The 20988-nt window shown below is 41.6% G+C and overlaps 1 protein-coding gene across 13 annotated transcripts in view; it reads right to left on the bottom strand.

The window, feature by feature from the left end:
- The window catches only part of RGS7 (regulator of G protein signaling 7), a 228464-nt gene that overhangs the window by 13548 nt on the left and 193928 nt on the right, over positions 1-20988 (bottom strand). For all 13 annotated transcript variants that reach the window (XM_048485428.1, XM_048485436.1, XM_048485443.1 and 10 more), the window contains 5 exons: positions 11319-11393; positions 7824-7922; positions 6189-6250; positions 5869-5979; positions 2058-2183 (listed from right to left, as the gene is read on the bottom strand). In XM_048485428.1, the coding sequence (XP_048341385.1) occupies positions 2058-2183; positions 5869-5979; positions 6189-6250; positions 7824-7922; positions 11319-11393 (473 nt within the window). The remainder of the gene's footprint in view (positions 1-2057; positions 2184-5868; positions 5980-6188; positions 6251-7823; positions 7923-11318; positions 11394-20988) is intronic.

Here is a 20988-nt window from a genome sequence, read left to right as displayed (position 1 = left end):
GTGTCTTTCTGTCTCACTCAATGTACAGTTTGCATCTTAAGAATGATTAAAATAGTGGTAACCAGAGTCAAGAATTGTAATTCATTTCTTCAACTTGACAGCATTGCAGAGTGGCTACTTTACAGTTTTTAATGGCATCTTATTTCAGTTTCTGCTCATTCATGGTTAATGGCATCTTATTTCAGTTTCTGCTCATTCATGGTTAATTTACATAATAAAACCTGTCAGTTGTCACTATAAAACATGGACAAATTATGCTATCTTGAGAAATAGACCCCAGACAAATTTCTCTGGAGTATTATTCTGGTCTGCTTCCTTGCTGTCAACAAGCATAGATCTTTAAAACAAAGCTGAAGTCAGGAATCATTGGATGAAACAGATTAGTCATGAACATGATGCAGAAAAATATAGTATATGCTGGATAAAACATCAAATATGCTTATCAGGCCTACTGCAACTTTGCTCTCTAGGTCAACAGCCTCATTTCCAGCTGGAGTTTCTGAGAAATAAATGGAAAATCACTGATTTCCTCAAAATTAGCATTAACTCTAATCCCCCAAGCCCCCAAATCCATGTCCATATCTAGTTCTAAACTACAAAGATGGGATGATGGGTGGGGGGGAATCTTAGGTGGCACATGACAGGAAAGGATAAGTGTGCTTTTAGAATACCATAGAATTATCAGTTGGAAGGGGCCATTAGATCTCAGTAAGATCTCAATTATAAGAAGGAGTGGTCATTGACTGAGCTGAGAAAGAAAACTGAATCTAAATCTTAATTTCACCATTCGGTTAAGATGCCCAGTGTCCTTGATGGCTTATTGCTAACTTTCCCTTTGTGGGTTAAACTGTTTTAATCCAGACTTTTGCAGTGATTGGACAAGAGTCAAACACCTAAATGGGAAAGTTTGAGCCTGCACACGAAATTCTGGCTGCCCTCCCCTCAAAAGAACTTCCATGCTATTGAACTTCCATGCCACCTTGTACCCATTCCTAGGAAGAGACATGCAAGTATGTAGATATGCAAATTTAGGAATGTAATATAGGATTAACTAACTCTTGTAAACATAGGATTAGCTAGCAAGATACTTTTCATGTTCCTTTGCAGTGTTCTGCCTAAAGTGTACATGTCTATAACATGTTCCCAAGTTCCTGTGTTTCCTAAAATTTATATGTAATTATTGAAGTCTTGTTATATTCATGATTATTGAAAACTAGTGGGGAGAATGTCACCTTTCACCAGATGTTGCTCTGTAGAGTGAGTCAGTGCTGAAGAACAGCTCCAGGTAAGAAAGACATAAAGACGTTTTGGGGTGGGGGGAAAGGAGCAGGAAACCCCTTCAAACTCTCACTGTCATGAAAAATACATGCACACAGATGCACTTACCAATAGCACTCTACTCTTAAATAGAATTGTAACTTTATCTGCCACATTGTGCCTAATAGAACTAGGTGGCATGAACCTGGAAATGTCTTCAAGCAAAGCTGATGTTCTACTCTGAGCCACGGCCCCTGCCTAATGCTCAAGAGTGGGGTTTTGGGAGGGGACAGAATGCAAGGAAAGCTCTTAAAAAGCAAATATAAATTGAGTTCTAAAAGGACAAATTAGGATATCAGTAGCAGATGCAGCAACCCATGAATTCCATTTCATTACTGAGCAATGTAGAAAGAGCTATTTTATATTTTTTTTTCAGTATCATGAAAGCTTTTTTAAAAGCTGTGCTCTCAACAACAGTAGGTATATAATTACTCTCCTGTATAGGTGATGAACAATCAGATAGTAATCCCTGATTCTATTATACCCATTAAAAAAACACATAGAAACATCATCCCCACTGTCTAAATCTTCTAAATGGGGGTGCAAAAACCCCACCCCTGCCTTTTGTTAATTTAATGACTGAAGTTACCTTCAGAAAGGGGAAAAATAGGAGGATTTGAGACTGATCTCTGGCAAAATAATCTGGTCACTTTCTCAGAAAGGCTGAGGGATCCTCCTCAGAAAGACAGGGTGTTAGACAAAGCCAGTAATTGAGAAAATCAAAAAGGGAATAATCTTACCTCAAGTTTTCTGAGCTGAATTCAGACTCCAGGAATTTAAGGAACTGCTCTCTTCCCACAGGGTCTTTCAGGGCTTCATCCATGCCAAAGCCCCACTGTTTTACCCTTTGCTGGCTTGGCTCTTTACTGAAAATGAGGGATAAGGGAGAGAGGAGAGTTCTCATAGAATTAAGACGTTAGGATTATCAAGATGATTTCATCATATATACTTCCTAAAGTTCTGATACTAATTTTCCATTAGTATCGTTTCAGACTTGTCTATGGGGCACATCATTTTTTCCTATAGTGAGCTAATGCTTATCTAGAATAAAAATATGCCTAAACTGTCATGTGATGTTTCATATGAGTGTTTATTTTGCTGTTGGATTTATTTTCAGGAAGATGACATGCAGATTATGAAGTGGCCTTGAGAGATGTCTTGTGGCTAATTCTGATATTTGACAAAAGCAGGAAACATAACATCAGGCACTACATTTTTACAGAAAACCACTGATTTATGTTATTTTCCTTATACAATGATGGTAGATATAATGATATAACTTTGTCAAGAAGAGTTCCCCACATGCTGCTTCTACTATACAAGTTGCTGTGATAAGGTACTAGTCCTTTTGTATGGACAGAGAATCTGGAACACTTTCAAGATACTGTGACAAAAAATGTCTCCCATCTATGCTGTCTTTTCTCATCTCATCTTTGTTCACTTATTGTTTCACAATAATAACCATACAACACTAATGGTAACATCTATTCCTGGTATCTTACTATATAATTAAGCAGTGTAATCCCCACAATGAACCAGAAAAATCAAAGGACTCTGGGAGATATATCCAGAGGGTGCCATTTCACACGTATAGAGGGGCTGATAGGACTACCACTCCCAGACATCTTCTTGTTCAGCCAGTAACACTTTTTAAAGCTCTGGGGACCTTACAGAGCTTTCCTATTCCTTGCATGAGTCAACTCTCAAGTAGGGTCCTTGCAGAGCTATCCTATTCTTTGCCTGAGTCAATTCTTCAGCAAATCAGCAGTGAGCCCAGTGTCAACAGTTAGGATTGGACAGGCCAACCCACCCCAGGCTGTTTGGGGAGGGGGGGAGGCCTTGCTGCACCTGGAATGGCTCCAGCTGAGGTGGTGAGAGTGGGGCTGTGGAGGAAGGGGCCTCACCATACCCACCTAGAGCACTCCAGGCAGGGTACCAAGAATTGGGTGGTGGGGGCAGGGGGGAGAGAGAAAGAGAGTTGGAGTAGGGGCAGAAAGAGAATGAGTGCTGTGGAGAAGCAGAAAGAGAGAACAAAAGCTGGGGGTAGGGTGGCAGAAACATAGAGAATGGAGAGTTGGGATAGGAAGAGAGAAAGAAATAGCTGGAATAAGTAGGCAGACAGAGAGAACTGGGGTAGGGGGTGCAGAAAGAGGGCTGGAGTAGTGGGACAGAAAGACAGAGAAAAAGAAAGCTTGGGTATCAGGGCAGAAAATTAAAAACAGAGCTTGTGTAGCAGGGCAGAAAGAGTGAGTTGGGGCAGGGGGCCAGAAAGAGAGAGGGGGTTATGGGGTAAAAATAGAGAAGATTAAGAAAAGGGGTGGCAGGGTGGAGCGTGAGAGGCAGAGAAGAGGGAGAACAGAAGAAAAAAGTTGGGGGTAATGTCTACTCGAGTCCCTACTTGCGAGTTTCCACTTGCTAGAGCCCATTGTATTTTTTCAAACAACAGGCTCCCCATCTTCTCGGGCACCCTGCTGGCTTTGTCCCCTTGCAAAGTTAGGATCCAGCTTTGTAAATGTGTGGGAAGGCAGTTGTGGGATTCAGCAAGTTCTCACCACTTTGGCAGTACCGGTTGTTAAAATTGTGCTTGTAAACAACCAGTTGTTAAATTATTTGAATCCTACCACCAGAACTGGATGTTAAGTTATTTGATTCCCACCACTGGGGAGGGGTGCTATAACGAAAGAGCGTTAGCTTCTGTTACAGGAAGGATTCCTGTCAGCTGTTTTAGGAACCTTCCTATTAATAAATTTGTTTTTCGCTGCCACCAATCTATACTATAGCCCATACACTGATTAAATGGTCACCTACAACTTTTCTGGGAACACACACAGACAAAAATAGACTGGAACGGTTGTAACTTCAACAAAACTTGTACGTTTATTACTGGCTTAAAATGTAGGCTTCTCAGGTAACCTGAGAGGATTTTAAAGCGTATTGGTTTCAAAGCTTAATGGTTGCAGAGATGTAGTTGGTGACACTTCAGGTTTCAAAACAGTCTACAGACACTCATAGGTGTCACTTAGGAAAGATTTTTCTTCAGGAGAAAGATACTTACTAGGGAGGTTCACACTCCCGCTTTGGCTCATGACACCAGGTCCACTGTACCTAAACTTCACTAAAACAGCACACCCCTATGTCTCTTGGCCCAGTGTGATCTCTCACAATAAGCCTCCCTTCCTTCCCACCATCCAAACTGGCCAGCCACTGCCACTGGACTGGGCCTCCTAAGATCAGGTGACAGTTGTATTGTGGAGGACAGACTTTGCCTGGCTCGTGGCTCAGAGGTTTTCCCTCAAACACACGCCCCTGGAGTGATGGTCACTCTCCACCAGACTCAGGGCTTCCTGATGTCTCTGATTAGCTTCCTCAGCTACAGAGTACACTGTCTGACTCCTGCCAGACCAACAGCAGTGACAGATCTCTTCTTGATATGCTCACTGCCAAAACGTACCCAAAGGCACACAGAACCAAAAGACAAAGAACCCTCAGCACTCTGGCTGACTCTATTTATAATCTTGCCATTTTTCTCTGGCCAATCAGGGCTGGCCAGGGCTTAACCCCTTCAGGGCAGACTCTCACCCTGGAAACTGAATGCTTTATAAGGCATTCGTCACAGGTGCCTATGGAGATCGGGAGAACTCTCCTCATCTTCACAAGAATCCTGCTGGCTCCCCCCTCCTTTGCAAAACTTGGATGTTTGGGGAGCACAATTTCAGTGTTTGCGATGGGCACTATTTCTTGTAGGTATGGCCTGTCCATGTCTCTTGCCCTGGGAGGATTAGTGTTTTTTTTTTGGCACAATGGGCTTTATTGCTAGTAAAGTTAATGCCTGATCAATTAATGCAAAGCAGGGTCTTCTTCCTGCTGTATGACTGGCTAGAAACTTCGCTTTCCCTCCCATCATGTGAAAACATTCAGCATGAGCTGATTTCCCCTTTGCCCTTTGGAATGTGATTGGACTTTGGAAATGCTTACCTCCCCAATTTCAGCTTATTTGAAGGATAAATGCTTTCTTTAGATATATGAAGGTGGTGGAATAAACATGGGGGATGGGGCAGGATCACATGTAAGTGGGCGGGGAATAGTGGCATGCTTAACATGCATTTATTTGAATATATACACCGAATGTGCACATGTGCAGTGCACTCTATGAGACAGGAAATCTTGAAAAACTTGGCTGCCAATGGGTGGATAGAGCTGTTTGCAGACAGAGATGCATACAGAAGGAATCTTTCCATATAGTCCAGGGGTAGGGAACCTGCGGCTCTCCAGATGTTCAGGAACTACAATTCCCATCAGCCCCTACCAGCATGGCCAATTGGCCATGCTGACAGAGGCTGATGGGAATTGTAGTTCCTGAACATCTGGAGAGCCGCAGGTTCCCTACCCCTGATATAGTCAAATGAAGCACATAAGAAAAAAAATAGAGTTCGCTATTGCAGTGCCACTTTTCTTTTATCCCTATCTCAGACCATCTGGCTAGAATCTCTATTTGGAATATGAATTTTCAAGTTAGTAAAACAAGACATAGATTAAATTTATATGACATACCTTACTTCTAGTTCCCAGAAAGTGGTATCATCTGACAACCAGGGGTTAGATGGATCAGGTGGTGCAAGAAATGGGTCATATTCCACATACTGCTCAGTGTAAACTAACAGACTAGAAAAAAAATAATTTGACATTTTTGTAAGATTACTTTTAGTTGAGACATATGCTTCAAAGGGAAATTACTGTTTGGTGTAAGAAGCTTGCAAAAAAATCCAACATATTCTTGTTTGCATGCTAGCATATTGTAATATTTGGCAATGAACTCAGTATAATTAAAGCAATCAACTTTTAAAAGAGAAAATATATGGTAGCATACATACCTTTCTGCAACTTTTGACATTTTTAATCGATGTCTATCTAGCTGTATTTGCCAATACTTTATCTATAAAATGTGGAAACAGAAGACTGAGATAAGAAAATAATTTCCCAGCTGTATTTTAAAATAATCTAACCTTTCAATATGCACAATTCAATTTAGGCTATTGGAAAATAACAATTCTGAATAGTAACTGTATGAAGTGTCCTGAACTCTTATACACTGGTTACAAATCAGACAGAGGACACAGAATGTTCAAAAAGTGAAGGGTAAGCAAATTTACAAATTTGCTGGTAGTGTGCGGATGACACACAAAGCATGTATTTACTTTCTCACTATCTGAGACACTTAAATATGGTTAACTTTTGGTAGACCATGACTTCAAAGTTGAGGAGTATTTCCACCCATCATTTTGTACTGAGAATGTAATGTCATGATTGAAACAGAGCCAAGTACTTTGAAAACTCAGGGGTTAAATTTCACATGGTTAAATTTCTCCCCCTGAAATAATGGAACTTCAAATTGTATAGTTTCATCTAATTGTGTTCCACGATACTGCTGATAATCCACAGCACAGACAATCCAAAAACTTCTGAATACTATGGTGTCTAGATTGAGTCCTCAATATATTGTTATTGCACTTAGCATTTCAAATGCTCATATCCGCTAATAAACATCATCTCAAGAATCCTTACAAAAAACCCTATAAGGTAAGATGTTATTATCAACTCTCTATTGCACATGAAGGACGGAATAACGATAACTATCTGAGGTAAAATCTGAACCAGGAATTCCTTAGCACACGACTCTCACACTTAGCCAATATACTACAGAAGTATTTTAGGAGTCCTAGTATGCCAACTGTTTCCAGTCAAATTATTTACTTTGCAGCTTAACTACTTTGGCTTTGATCCTAAGCAGTACAAATTGACTTGTGCTGCATGAAAGCAACTTCCCTGCCTTCCCCTGCCACCCCCTCTCACTTATGCTGCTTTTTTTTTTTGCTTCCTGACATATTGGGTTTTGGTTTGTTGTTTTTTTTTGCTTCCTGACATATTGTTTCTTCAGGCCAGTGGGCCTTCTGGAACAATGTGGTGGGGTGGGGGAGAGAGAGAGCACTGTAGGAGAAGGGAATTAACAGAAATCACTCTTGAGAAAAGCCCATCTGAGGGAGCAGTTGCTGCTGTGCTGACAGGACAGCATCACTTGATCCAAACCTTTCTATCAGAATTGCACCCATAGATTGGACATATGTAAATACAATCCTTTAATCGCTCATAATTCTATATGGGTGTCTGTCAGCGACTGTAGAGTTTCCTTACAAATCAAAAGCATTCTTTGGTGATTTTTTGAAAAATGTTACTGTGGGTGGAGGCAGCCCAGTTTCCTGTTATATCCTTCCTTCTGGTCCTCTGTCATCCTGGGTATGAGATAATTCCTAGAACCATACATGCACATTTCCATTTATGACGATTAAACTGGGTGCCCCCCGCCCCCACAATAGCTCTAAATTTCAAGGAATAATAATGGAAAGAAATCTGTTCTCCAGTTCTGAAACATTTTGGGGACTTCATTTAAGCGTTCCATAATTTTTCCCAGAACTGCTTTGATTTAGTGTTGTTTTTATGGACTTGCAAACCTCTTGACGCAATTCATCTTCTGTGGGTGGTTTAGTTTCTGGCACTGGTGTGTGTGTAGGACTGTGACTTCGAATGTCATTTTGTAATCCATAGACAGACTGTACATAAACAAAGAAAAAGTGAAATGAATATGTAGACAGTGTTTTCTTATGCATAGTTATCCTTATTGCATATATATTTGAACAAAGTATTCCATACACACATTTCCCAAGACCTGTTTCAATATGTCAAGTTACCATGTGCGACTTATACCTTATCATTATTATGAGCCCATACAGACTACCAACCCATCTTCTAGGGAGCTCTCTTACCTTATGGTAGCTTTACATTTGACCTTATGTCATCTCACGTGGATCACTCTGATGGACCCTTTCCTGCATTCTCATGCTCTCCCTTTTCCCTTCTCTTCAATTTAAAGAGGTCTATATCACTTTAAATAGTAGAAGGAAACACTCTTCCCACCATTCAGCAGGAAAATAGGCAAAGAATAGGTAAAAATACATAGTATCACACCTACACTGAAGCAATCACTCCCACATATCCCATCTTGGAGAGGGCAGATTTCTAACAAAGAAATCTGTGGATATTTTAAAGACGTGTGAAGAAGCAGTTACACAACCACTATTACCACATGAAACAGAACAGATCTACAGATTAGTGTGAGTCGGCAAAGTGGATGTTAATTATCTGAATGTTCCTAACAGGGAGGATTTTAGCACACATCAAGTGCAGATATGAAGTAGGACATATCCATCTGTGTTCACCATCTGTAAATGATAGATCTCTTAAAGCTGACTCATGTCAGTTACATTTGATAATGCTAATATTTTATCTGAGGCTGAAGAATAGAAAGTGTGGGAAAACAATGCATACACAAATAGTTCTTATCCACACTGGGAACGATCTGAGAGAAGAAAATGGAAATGGAGAGGTACAGTGTCATAATAGATAGCTGCTTGTATAGTTACCTAGTATGTACCAGATGCTTGATACATGACTAATTTCAATTCTTGGCAAACCTATTAACACATATTGTATCCAAAATGTCATTACAACCTGGTGGCTAGCAGCTGTCTTAAATCCCACTGTAGTCCTACTACCCAGCCTGTGGATTCAGCTGCTAGTCTTCAATTCTTTGTATCTTGATCGCAAAAAAGTTTTAATCCACTGATAAAACTGTTGTTTTTAAGTATGTAAGCTTTATTTTGAAAGGCCTGGTATCAAGGAGGGCTAGAAGCCAGAAAAGGAACATTTGAAAAAAATCGATTTGGATTTAAAATTCCAGAACTTAACTGAAAAGCGGATTTTTTTTTCTTACAAGAGAATTCAAGGAACAATTCCTCTGCCGCTTCTAGAAGTTATAAAATGGTGCTGGAAATTCTCACATGTCTAGTGTATTGTTTATTCATTGTATTTATATCTGCCTTTTTTCAATCATGAATCTCCAGTGGCTCACATGGAATTCCCAGGAAGACTTCATTCCAGATGCTGATCAGAGACAGTTAGTTGCAGGCAATGGTGCCATGTATACACCCCCAAAAGAAGAAAAGACATGGTGGGAGGAAGACCCAATACAGCCAGTGCTGCCATCACCAAGAGAAACAGTGCAAACAGTGAGAGACTGCACAGTGGTGAATAAGGGATCGGATCCTCCTGGGCTCCCATTAGCTGCTCAATGTCTTAAGTAACCGCTGCTTTAAGCTCTCTGCCAAACTCATGGCGATTGAATAGTTGTGAGTACCAAGGTTGATGGTGGACTGTTAAGAACCTTAAATGAAGCTGCCTGCATCAAACCACCAGACCTTTTAGTCCTTTTACTTTGATGGCCAGCAAGCTACCCAGGGTCCTAACAGAAAAAAGGACTCAGCCAATAGCTGATATCTTTTAAACTGAAAATGTCAGGTATGAACAGTAGAAATATCTCCATCCATTCTATGCATTACTGTGCAAAATGGGATCAAGACAACCATGGTGCAGGAGATCCATGATGCCAATCAATTTTTATTCACAATATTGTGAAGGGATGAATACCTCTTCCTACCACTCCAATTCTTTGATTTAAATCATTCCTCCAAACCTTTAATTAGTACCAGCAATAAATAAATTCAGACATTGTTATTATGTCTGGATTTTTGTGCTGCTAGTTTATAACAGCGTCAGGAGAGAGATGATTTAGAAGATTTAAGACACTATAAGGGAAGTATAAAACTAAAACTGGCTACCCATGATGTGTATATGCAGGTACAGGGCTTAACCAGAGTGAGTCATCCTCTGCCACAAACAAGGGCCGTTTCCACACGGGCGAAATATGACGTTGTGGAAACGGGAAAAGAAACGTCAGAGCGAGAGCATTCGCACACATAGCGGCGGAGGTGCGCAGTCGCGAAAACGCTTAATCGGCGCGAAGACGCCGTATTCAAAAAACGCTTCGAAGCGCTCTTTTTCCACATGTGACGCACCGACGCCGCAGTCGTGCGAACCGCCGTCACGGAGCCGTTCTCAACAATGGCGACTGCCAAAAGGCCAAGCTTGGTCACCGTCCCCCCCCCCCCACACACACGTTTGTCCCTGGTGATTTCCCTGCATGGTCAAGCACCTTTCCCAGATTCATGTCGCCTGTGCAGATGGTGGCTGCCCATACACACTCTGGTCTCACAGGTAACATGAACTGGGACTGACAGTAGCTGGGAGGGGAGGCAATGACAGATGGGGGGGCGGGCAGGACATCAGGGCAGTCACGTCAGCCAATTGCGCTGCTTCGCGAGTGCGCAGCCGCAACGGAGTGTGGCGAGACGCCGCTTCCGCAGCAGCTCTGTGCGAACCGTCACATTTCTGCGGGGCTCCTGACGCACGCAGCTCCGCCTGTCTGTGCGAACGCTTTTTCGCGGATGCGTTGCTATTTACGACGTCATCGCATCGCTCCTTTTGTCCGTGCGGAAAAGGCCAAGGATTTTTAAACTCAGAATCTGTGCATGTGGCAACTAGTTCTAGTTAAACCACATACCTGCTTTTTATATAGCATAGGCACAGGGAATTGGATTTAGTTTTAAATCACTATGCTTCATATGAACAGGGAGCACGAGGCAAATGCAAATCCCACAACAAGCACAGTCAATATTTATGTTGGCTTTATTTGTCATCTGAATGTAACTAAAATGCTATCCTATTCTTGGTGAGAAGGACAGAGAAGAGGCTTGAGTCATGGTTTGGGAGAGCTGCCAATTTAATATGTATTCTCTAAATTTCATCCTTAAATTCACTCTACATGTATCTTTGTAGATCTGTGAATATCTGTGACAACACACTACTCAAAGTTTTGCAGAATTTCATGTATGCCTCATGTACAAAAAAACCTTACCAAGAGTAAGCAGAAGCTTGTTTCCACGTCATAGTTTATTAACTCTGCAAGTGCCCAGAACTATGGGTCTCTTCAATGTAAGGCAAGAATTATTGGTTACCATATATGTAAGTGATCACTGAAAAGCAGAACTTACCTTCCTTGTTTTGTGAGGATTTTTCATTCTAGAAGACTTTTTAATATCCACTTCAGTAGTATTTACACATCCAGGCTAAAGATTTAAGACAAGAAGAAATATGTGTGATTTCCCATTTTATATTTAATGCAGTCAGTTACCAAATCTGACTTTGTGTTGAGGAAGTCTGGCTTCAGCAAAAAGGGTGGCTGTTCCCTGGCTTTCATTCCTGCCTCTTCAATGGCAAAGGCCCCCTGAGTTACAAAGGGAGAGACAGCAGAAAGAGAAAGTAGCAAGTCATTCTTGATTTACACCAAAGTCAGTTTGGGCACAGATCATTTTGTGAAGGGCTCGGCACAGCACTGATTAGGCAAAACAAATATTTCTTGTCTACCGAGAAAGGATGCTTCCAAAATTCTCCTATCTGAAACTTTTCCCCAAAGGTTCCAAAGTCTTGTTTCCAAGGTTCAACCAATGAATTAAAATCTCCATTGTTCCACTGTTTAATTGTGTACAATTTGCTGTTTGCTATCACTCTCAATCCATCATTTCCCCCTGAATATGCATTGCTGAAACACTGAAAAGATTCAGTCTTGGTGTGATTGTATACATAGTTCATTGTTTGTATGTGTGGACCAGTGGGGTATGTGTGGACCAGTGAAGTAAAGAACACACGTTTCATTAAAAAAGAAATTGAATAAAAATAAGCAGAATGCAGTCATAAATATGATCAAGGTTGCTTTTTGCAGTATTTTAGTAGCATGCATGCATTAATTAGCAACCCTGGGTAGGGATGTAAACAAGCTAAATGAAAGAAAGGCTGAGGCAAATTGCATATGCTCCTATTCCAAAATTAATTTAGATACAAAGGAGGAGTGGAACACATCACATATTTCTCCAGAATTCTCCCCAATAGCTGCTTGACTGATGCCAAGCTTACGTTCCTTCAGACACCCAACCAGTTTTATTTGTTTGTTTATACATTTACTTCATTTATTTGATTTAATTTTTATTTTATTTCATTTGTAGCTCTGTATAGTTTTTCCCTATTATATCATTTTAGATTTCTAATGCTGGTTTTTGATTTTATATCCTTAATCATGCATATTTTGAATTGTTCATGGTTCTTCGGTTAGTCTTTTTTGGGGGGTACAAAGTCTTACTCATTTTAAATTGTTGCATTTTGAGATTTTTACTTGGTCTTCTGTAATTTATCAATACATTGTAAGTTGCCTTGATCACAGACTTGTAGACAGGCAATTCTGGAATAACAAAGGAAGGGAAGGGAAGGAATCCATTCACAGATAGCCAGAAGTGTCATCCAATGGATGAATAGCTTAATTGGTTCAGGGTGTCTCCATTCCAGACATTTGGACTAGATTTACCCTAGTGCACAGGTGTTAAACTCGCAGCCCTCCAGATGTTCATGAATTACATTTTCCATCAGCCCTTGCCAGTATAGCCAATGTTCAGGTTGGGAGGAACTGATGGGAATTGTAGTTCATGAACATCTGGAGGGCTGCGAGTTTGACACTCCGGCTAGTGCATTCTACATGTCCTTGAAAATGGCTCTCCTGAAGGAACTTGGTCATTAACAGGCTAGTCAAACTTGCAACTCATAGATTTTTTTTTCAAAAGACCCCAAAACAAATCCCAGAAAAATAAAGAAAGCCACTGGTTACCATGCACAGTCCCAGACCAGACGAGATGCTCTTTCACTTATGGCTGATTAGAAGCTAACAAAATCTGTCTTTTTTATTTTAAAAAAATCACTTGTATACTTTTTATTTGATTAAACACTATTAAATAGTGAAGAAGCATGTAGTCCTTATTCTTGGCTCAACCTATAATAGCCATAAAGCTTTTCTTAAACAACCAATAATTAAAACCTCTTGCAATTGGCGCTTTGTAAGTTGATATTTTGTGTAATGATTCCTCAAACATATTTAGATACATTGTGGGAGAACGATGCTTCCTGGACACATTCTGCTTTTAAGCTAGTACCTCTTTTAACATAATAATTAGCCTCAAGGTACAATTATCACCCGCTGTGCTGTCTTTTATCATCCTTCTTTGTGCTGATCATGTGGCTTTTGTTAATTATGAATCCTTTGTATCTGTCACTGTCCATGGTGATTGGCAATACTTTCCAGGTTCTCAAGAAGAGGTAGTTCTTCATCACTTCACAGAAGAATCTTTTAACTAGGGACACAGTGATTGAAGCTAGAATATTTTACATGTTTTTTTTAAAAGAACCTATTGTACAAGTGAACTGTCAAATGTCCTGGTATCAGATCTTTAATAAGTGTGGTGGGAATTTTGTGAGGAGTCCATGCACTCCAGCAGTGCCCACAGTGATGGTATGCATGATTTAAACAATCTTCTCCGGATTATGAGACCTGTCAGCACAGATGGTCATATTAAGCTTTGGGATGTAGACGAGGCAGCAAAGATTCAGTCTCCAAGCTCTCCCACTATGTTAATAGAGAAGTTATAGCAGCTGTATGAACCACGTTGAAGAAAACTGTGGACATTCTTTGTTTCAGAGCACCCACCACAAATGACACTATTTTGTGCAATGCTGATCTTCAGACATAATCTCCAAGAACAGTCTCTTGAGAATTCTTGACTAATGACTGAAGCTAATTTCAGAAATATATGGTGTTTGTTTGGATTTCATTTTATGACCTAGTGACTACTTTAGGCATGAAGCCAAAACATTATTTTTATTCAGGCTTTTAACTGAGTAGTCTTAGCTGTCTTTGTAATTTATTTAATTGTGCTTGTTTACTGAATTTATATTCCACCTATCTGCTCTTACAAGGGCTTCAGGGATGACTAACAATTCAGAACATACAAGATAAAAACTCCATTGTAAAACCATTAAAATCAACCCCCCCCCCACTCCCAAACATATATTCTTAAAACAAAAGAGAGTTTAAAACGCAGCATTGAAATACAAATAAAACATCAAAATATTGGTTAGGAAGGATGGATCATTGAGGGAATGCCAAATGTAACAAAAAAGTATTCACCACTGATGAAAGACAGCAACAGAAGGGGACAGATCAATTTTCCTGGAGAGAGAATTCCAGAACTTTGATGCCGTGACTGAGAAGGTCCTCTCCTGGGTTGCCAGAAGGTGGGGGAACCCAAAGCAGGGTCTGTGAAGATGGCAATAATGGTAGGATGGGTTCTTCAGGCATGTTGTTCCTAAATGTTATAGAGCTCTGAATGTCAAGATCAACATCATGCCTGGAAACAAATTGGAAGCCAGTATAGATAGGCCAAGAGTAGAGTGATATGGTGCCTACAACTGACTCCAGTTCTGTATCAACTGAAGTTTCTGAACACTTTTCAAGAGCAGCCCCATGTAGAGCACACTGCAGTAATTCAATAAGGCATGTAACACAGTGGCCAGATCTTTTCTCCTCAGGACATTCTGCAGCTGGCTAACCAGTTGAACCTGGTAAATAGGACTCTTGGCCATAACTGCCACCTGCTTACCCTGCAGTAGGTCTGTGCCCAAGAGTACCCTCACACTCTGAACCTATTCCTTCAAGGGTAGCACAAACCCATCTGGAACAGGTGAAACCATAAATCTCAGGCCAGACCTTCTGTACTCCAGTAGCACTTCTGTCTTGTTAAGATTAAGATTAAACTTATTAACCTAAATCCTCTCCAAAACTGCCTCCAGGCACTGGTTCAGGGTTTCTACAGCCTCCATGGGATCAGCTGAAAATGCAAGATAGAGCAGATAGATCCACATATCAGTGATAATCAGTGATAATCCAATCCAAATCTCCAACTGCCTTCAACCGTGAAGGCCAAAGGTCAAGGGGCTAAGCAGCAGTCCTCAAGCATCACCTTCTGAAAACTATCCTCCAGGAAGGACTGGAAGCAGCACAAAACAGTGCCTCCCAATCTCAGTCCAAATAGGCAATCTAGAAAGCGATCAGGATTGATGGTATTGAAAGTCACTGAGATATCCAGGAGAATCCATAGTGTCACACTACCTTTGTCCATCTCCTGGTACAAGTCATTAGCAACCAAGCCTATTTCAGTCTTATAACCATGCATAAAACCAGGCTGGAAGGACTCCAATGTACCTCATCCAGCACAGCATGGAATTGTCCAGCCACCACCCATTTCATCACTGTGTTCAAAAATGGAACGTGTGAGACTACTCATAACTACAGAGATCTCCCAGGTAAACTTCTTTAAAAGTGGATGCACCACAGCCTGTTTCAAGTGTGGGAAGAGGCGTAGTGGGGGGAAATGGCGCCTGGGGCAAAATGGTGCCCTCACACCCCGTGGTAGCTACGTTCCCCCCCACACCCCATTTACCTGAGCTGGTGGTGGTCCTGGGCAGCCTGGTGGGGCAGGACCGAGGAGTGCTCAGCTGCGGCCTCTGCCAGGCCTGCTGGGGCAGAACCAGCTTAGGGGGGAAGGGGGAAGGGTGTGGGGAGTGATTTTGCACCCCTCCCCGATGGGTGCCATCACCTCTTCCCCACGCCAACTTGGACAAGCTAAGTCGGTGTGGGGGAGGAGAGGTGTGGGGGCAATTTTGCACCCCCGATGGGTGCCATCCCCTCTTTCCCTGCGCCAACTTGGACGAGTCAAGTCAGCACAGGGGAGGCGTGGGGGCACCCCCACACAGCACACCCCTCCTCCCCATGCCAACCTGGGAGCCAATTCAGATCCGGGGAGGAGAGGTGTGAGGGGCAATTTTGCACACTCCCCACGTGACAGGATGGTGTGCGCCCAGGAACATGTGACCTCACATGTAGGCGCTCCACCCCTGAGACTGGGACAACCACCTTGTGTCTTAAGGAAGCATTAACTGCTTCTAAAACTCAGTGTTTTGGGATTTGTGTCTAGGATGGTGAGTATTTTATGAATACCATAGGACACTTTTGAATTCGGCTTTATGCTGTTTTTATTTCTTTGGATTTTTTCCCCTCTAACATTGACATAGAATGCTGACATAGAATTCATTCTTTTTAGTACATCTGATCAGGTTGGACATAGTGGTGTGTATCTAACCATCTGCAGACTTCATGAGTCTGGAGATTCTCATTTTCCCTTCTTGCTGTAGCCAACTGAGTGCCCCTCCTCCATTTTGTTCCTAAAGGTCAACAGATCCTCTGGGACAGCACAAGGGGTAAAGTGGAAGTCTGTAGCAGGAGTTGGAAATGCCATCCTACCAGAGGAACTGCATGGTTGGCTGCAGGGTGGCCCAATGTTTCTTGGAATGTACAGAGCAATTAATTAAACTTACAAATTTGTGATTCTGAAAGAAAAATTGTATAAGGTAATACAATTAGTGGATATAACAGCACTGCCCCTGTGCTGCCTGAAAGTTTACTAGAAGCTGGTTAACAAAGAAGACAAACCAGAATCCCAGCTGTTATCATTTTCATGCCTTGAACAGGAAATCAGGGTCATTACATTTTTATATGAACACCCAATAGTACAACCTAGCCCAAAAGTTAAAATGTAAGCAGAAAATATGTCAAACATCAGTAATATAGAGGCCAGATATCCTACACATATGTTCATAAATATGAAGAGTAATCCTTGTGGCATAGCTGTGTTTGCCCCATAACCCCCACAGAGTCTGAATCAAAGCATCCAGCATGGTGTCGTGGTTACAGTGATGGACTACGATCTAGGAGATCTAGTTTCAAATCCCCACTTTGCCATGGAAGTTTGCTGGGTGACCTTGGACCAGTCACTACTTTTACTGGATTGTTGTGAGGATAAAATGGAGAAGGGAAATGACATGAACTACACTGGATCCGCACAGAGTCCGCAGAGTATAAACGCAGTGAATAAAATGATCTGAAGAAGAGTTGGAATTATGAGGACTGTTATATTGCAATAAGAAGCATCCTATAGTACTGGTTGGGTCCAAGAAAAGTTCTCACCATCTGAGGAGCTCCGACAAACCCCTTAGAGAACAAGTAGCCTAACTGAATCCTGCTACGTTCTTCAACTTCCTGTCTAAACAGAAGCCCTCAGGATTACCATCAGAATCCCAGGAAAAAATGCCACCAACGAGTCCAACAGGAAGCTTGGACTAGAAGGGGCAATAGAAACCATTGCGTGCAGATGGTGAGACCCTTCTCCGGCAAATAAATACACTAACAATGACAGGCTTGGAAAATGGATTGGGCCACAGCCCAATTTATTAATCATTAACATAACTATATACATAGAAGCTGGGCAGCAAACGGGTCGCAACATCAAGCGATTCCCCAATCTCCATTGGGGCCACTTGCAGGAAGCTGGGAGCCCCAGGGGTGAACCCCCGGCTTCAACCCTTCCTGCTACTGCTGAGGAGGCGGGCACCGGCTAAGCCTACCGGCCGCCTACCAGCCCGCCATCCTCCCAAGCTTGCTGGGGTGTCGGGCACCGGCTAAGCCTACCGGCTTGCCTACCGTCCCGCCACACACCCCAGCCCTTCCGCAGGGCACAAGCATGGGAGACAATTGGCCGCCTGGCTCGGCTTCTCCCCCAGATGTTGCGACTCCTGTTGTCAACCCGCCAGGCTGCAACAAAATATAAACAGAAACACATGCAATACAACAATCATGAAAACATAGGGAGGGAGGGTGGGCCACACCGTTTCTGAGTCTCGGCAGCCAAGAAGGCCGAGCTCAGGGTGTGGTGCCCTTTATACCTTGGCTCCTCCCGCCTTTAAGGCTTGGAGCCAATCAATGCAGACCTTCTGCAAGCTTACTGATAGGCATTGCATCTTGCAAGCAACCACCCTTTGCCTATTTGCTCACCACAGCCGCAATGGCTGCCCCCAGTGATTCGGTTGCTGCTATTTCCTGGTCTCAGTCTTGCTTTCAAAGGAAGGATGAAGCTGCACATCCAAAAAATAAAGACTTTTAGCTGCTGCTTGGGCTTCGTGGGTATGCAACACCATTTTCTAATGAGTTGCAGTTTAGCTGTAGTATTAATTACCTGATTGGACAGCTCCCCTGCTAGTTTGGCAAACCTGATTTGGATTTTGTGACTTGTCCAGCTGGGCAGCTTCTTTGCATCCCTGGCAGTAGACAGAACCCTAAGCCTCATCACATTGTTATATATAGGAAATGGAAGGGCCACTGTGTAAGGTATGAAATGGTCTTAAAGAGAACAGATTTTGGTCGTTCTTCTTCCCAAAATTCAGAAATCCTCCTCTGTCCATAGCAGAAATACATGTGGAAAACAGGTGCTCTGTGTATACAGTTCCTAAAGGATCCAAATGTGTGTGGAATACAAGAATAAATCCACCATTCTCTCCTAGTACAGAGTTCTAGGTGGGATCTTGGTATGTAAAGGCATCACATGAGGATAAACAAGGATGCATTTTGATTATTCAGAAATGGACATAATGGAAATGCTCTGAAGTTTAGATATTAGAAGTTAGGAATATGAATGCACTCAAATCATAATGGCCAGCTGTATTTCTGAGAAAACGGTTGTCCAAAGTTAAAATTATCTTTTTCCTTGTAATTTTAAATTAAGAGTTTTAAGTGTGTGTGCTTTGTTTCAGTGCCTACGCAGTATGTACTGTTCAGACCAGGCACTCAAAAAGGCAGCTGTTTTGTCAGTGTATGTATGATGTGTTTGTTGATTGTTGGAAATGATTTCAGAACTGAAATGTTAAAAGGACTACATTCTGGCTTTTGACAGCCACCGTGATGTAGTGGTTAAGAGCAGGTGGACTCTAATCTGGAGAACTGGGTTTCATTCCCCATGTCTCCACCTGAGCGGTGGTCTCTTATCTGGTGAACCAGATTTGTTTCCTCACTCCTCCATTTCTGCTGGGAGACCTTGAGCTATTCACAGTTCATTTAGAACTCTCTCAAGCTCACCTACCTCACAAGGTGCTTGCTGTGGGAAGAGGAAGAGAAAGGAGTTTGCAAGCCACCTTGAGTCTCCTTATAGGAGAGAAAGGTGGGGTATAAATCCAAACTCTTCTCTTCTTCTTTTAATGCCTTCCTTGCAATTTTCACCTTAAGAAATTTCAAATACGTTTTATAAAGAAAACATACAAATGTGCCCCAATATAAAATATGCCCACTGATATATATTACAATTCTCAAATGGAAGTGCAAGAATGCACACACATACTATCTGGAAAGAAACTGTGCATGCACAAAAAAAATATTAACCAATTTAGATCTTTTGGAGAAAATGTGGGAGCATCTTAGAGACCAACAACATTTTCACGGTATGACAACCTCTTCATCACAATCTAGCTTCCCTCCCAAGCTGGTTATCTGAATCTTAAATCAATGGTGCACACTTCACCAGGTATTCTAGAGGCATGATCATGAGTGGTTTGACATTAAAGCCCAGGGCATGGACTCGCGCCACCCAACTGAGGACTTTTGGGCAGTGGGGAGGATTTTTTTTGCCTCCCTGTACTGCTGAAAAGCCCTCTGCAGATGGCATGACAGCACCACAGTGGCACCACAGTGGCACTGGCACCACCCTCGCTGCCCCAGAGCTCTGGTCTGGGCTATAAAAGATATTAAAAGCCATCATTAAAAAGCACGGCAAAGCATACAAATATAAATCATATAAACAGACCACTGACAGCTTAAAATAACAGTTTTCAGACTAAAGTAATATTGAAAAGTCAACCCCTTAATTAAAAGCTTGGTTGCACAGAAATATTTGGCCTGGTGCCTAAAAGAGAACATTAAAGTACTCCCGTCCTAATTATGTTCAGCATCATTTTGAAGACAGGTATCTATGGATTACATAAGCATGTGTATCATACAGGTGACTCCATCTGATTTTCTGACATGCTTACAAAAATATTCAGCAGAACAATTGTCAGTAGTACTGTTTTGAGGTGTCAGTATTGTTTCACAATTGCTAATTTATTTATTTTCCCAACAGGCCTGTTACAAGCATGTTAGACTCAGCTCCAACAACTTTCCAAGGTGATCTGGTTGGTTTACTGATTGAGCAAAGTTTTAGATAGATAGATAGATAGATAGATAGATAGATAGATAGATAGATAGATAGATAGATAGATAGATAGATAGATAGATAGATAGATAGATAGATAGATAGATAGATAGATAGATAGATAGATAGATAGATAGATAGATAGATAGATAGATACGTACGTACGTACGTACGTACGTACGTACATACATAATTACAATGTGCAGGGTCTTTTTTCCTGCTTCCCCACTTTTCTTGCTCTTCACCAAGGACAGAAAATTTTGCCCCGTTCTAAATCTTGTCAGTTTGCAGAAAAACTGTTGTTTTCCATTCATATTCTAAAGTGCTCCCATTCCTTTCTTCCTCCCAGAAACTTTACCAACAAAAATATTCAGTGGAGTAAAATGAAGTTATAGTGCTTTAGAACTTTATGAGTACCATCACTCTAAAAATTAAGTTCATGATGTTTATCTTCTCAGAAAATTTTTACACCTTTATTAATAGTAATGGTATGGAAAATAAATACTTGTGTTGCTCCTTGCTTTTAGAAGAAGAGTTTGGATTTATACCCTGATTTTCTCAACCATAAGGAGTCTCATAGCAGCTTACAAACTCTATTCCCTTCCTCTCCCCACAACAGACACCTTGTGAGGAAGGTGGGACAGACAGAGTTCTGAAGAACTGTGATTAGCCCAACGTCACCCAGCAGGCTTCATGTCTAGGAGTGGAGAAA

Source organism: Sphaerodactylus townsendi, linkage group LG01 (assembly GCF_021028975.2).
Source record: "Sphaerodactylus townsendi isolate TG3544 linkage group LG01, MPM_Stown_v2.3, whole genome shotgun sequence".
Classification (NCBI taxonomy): Eukaryota; Metazoa; Chordata; class Lepidosauria; order Squamata; family Sphaerodactylidae; genus Sphaerodactylus; species Sphaerodactylus townsendi.
This window is presented reverse-complemented; position numbering and strand designations above follow the sequence as displayed.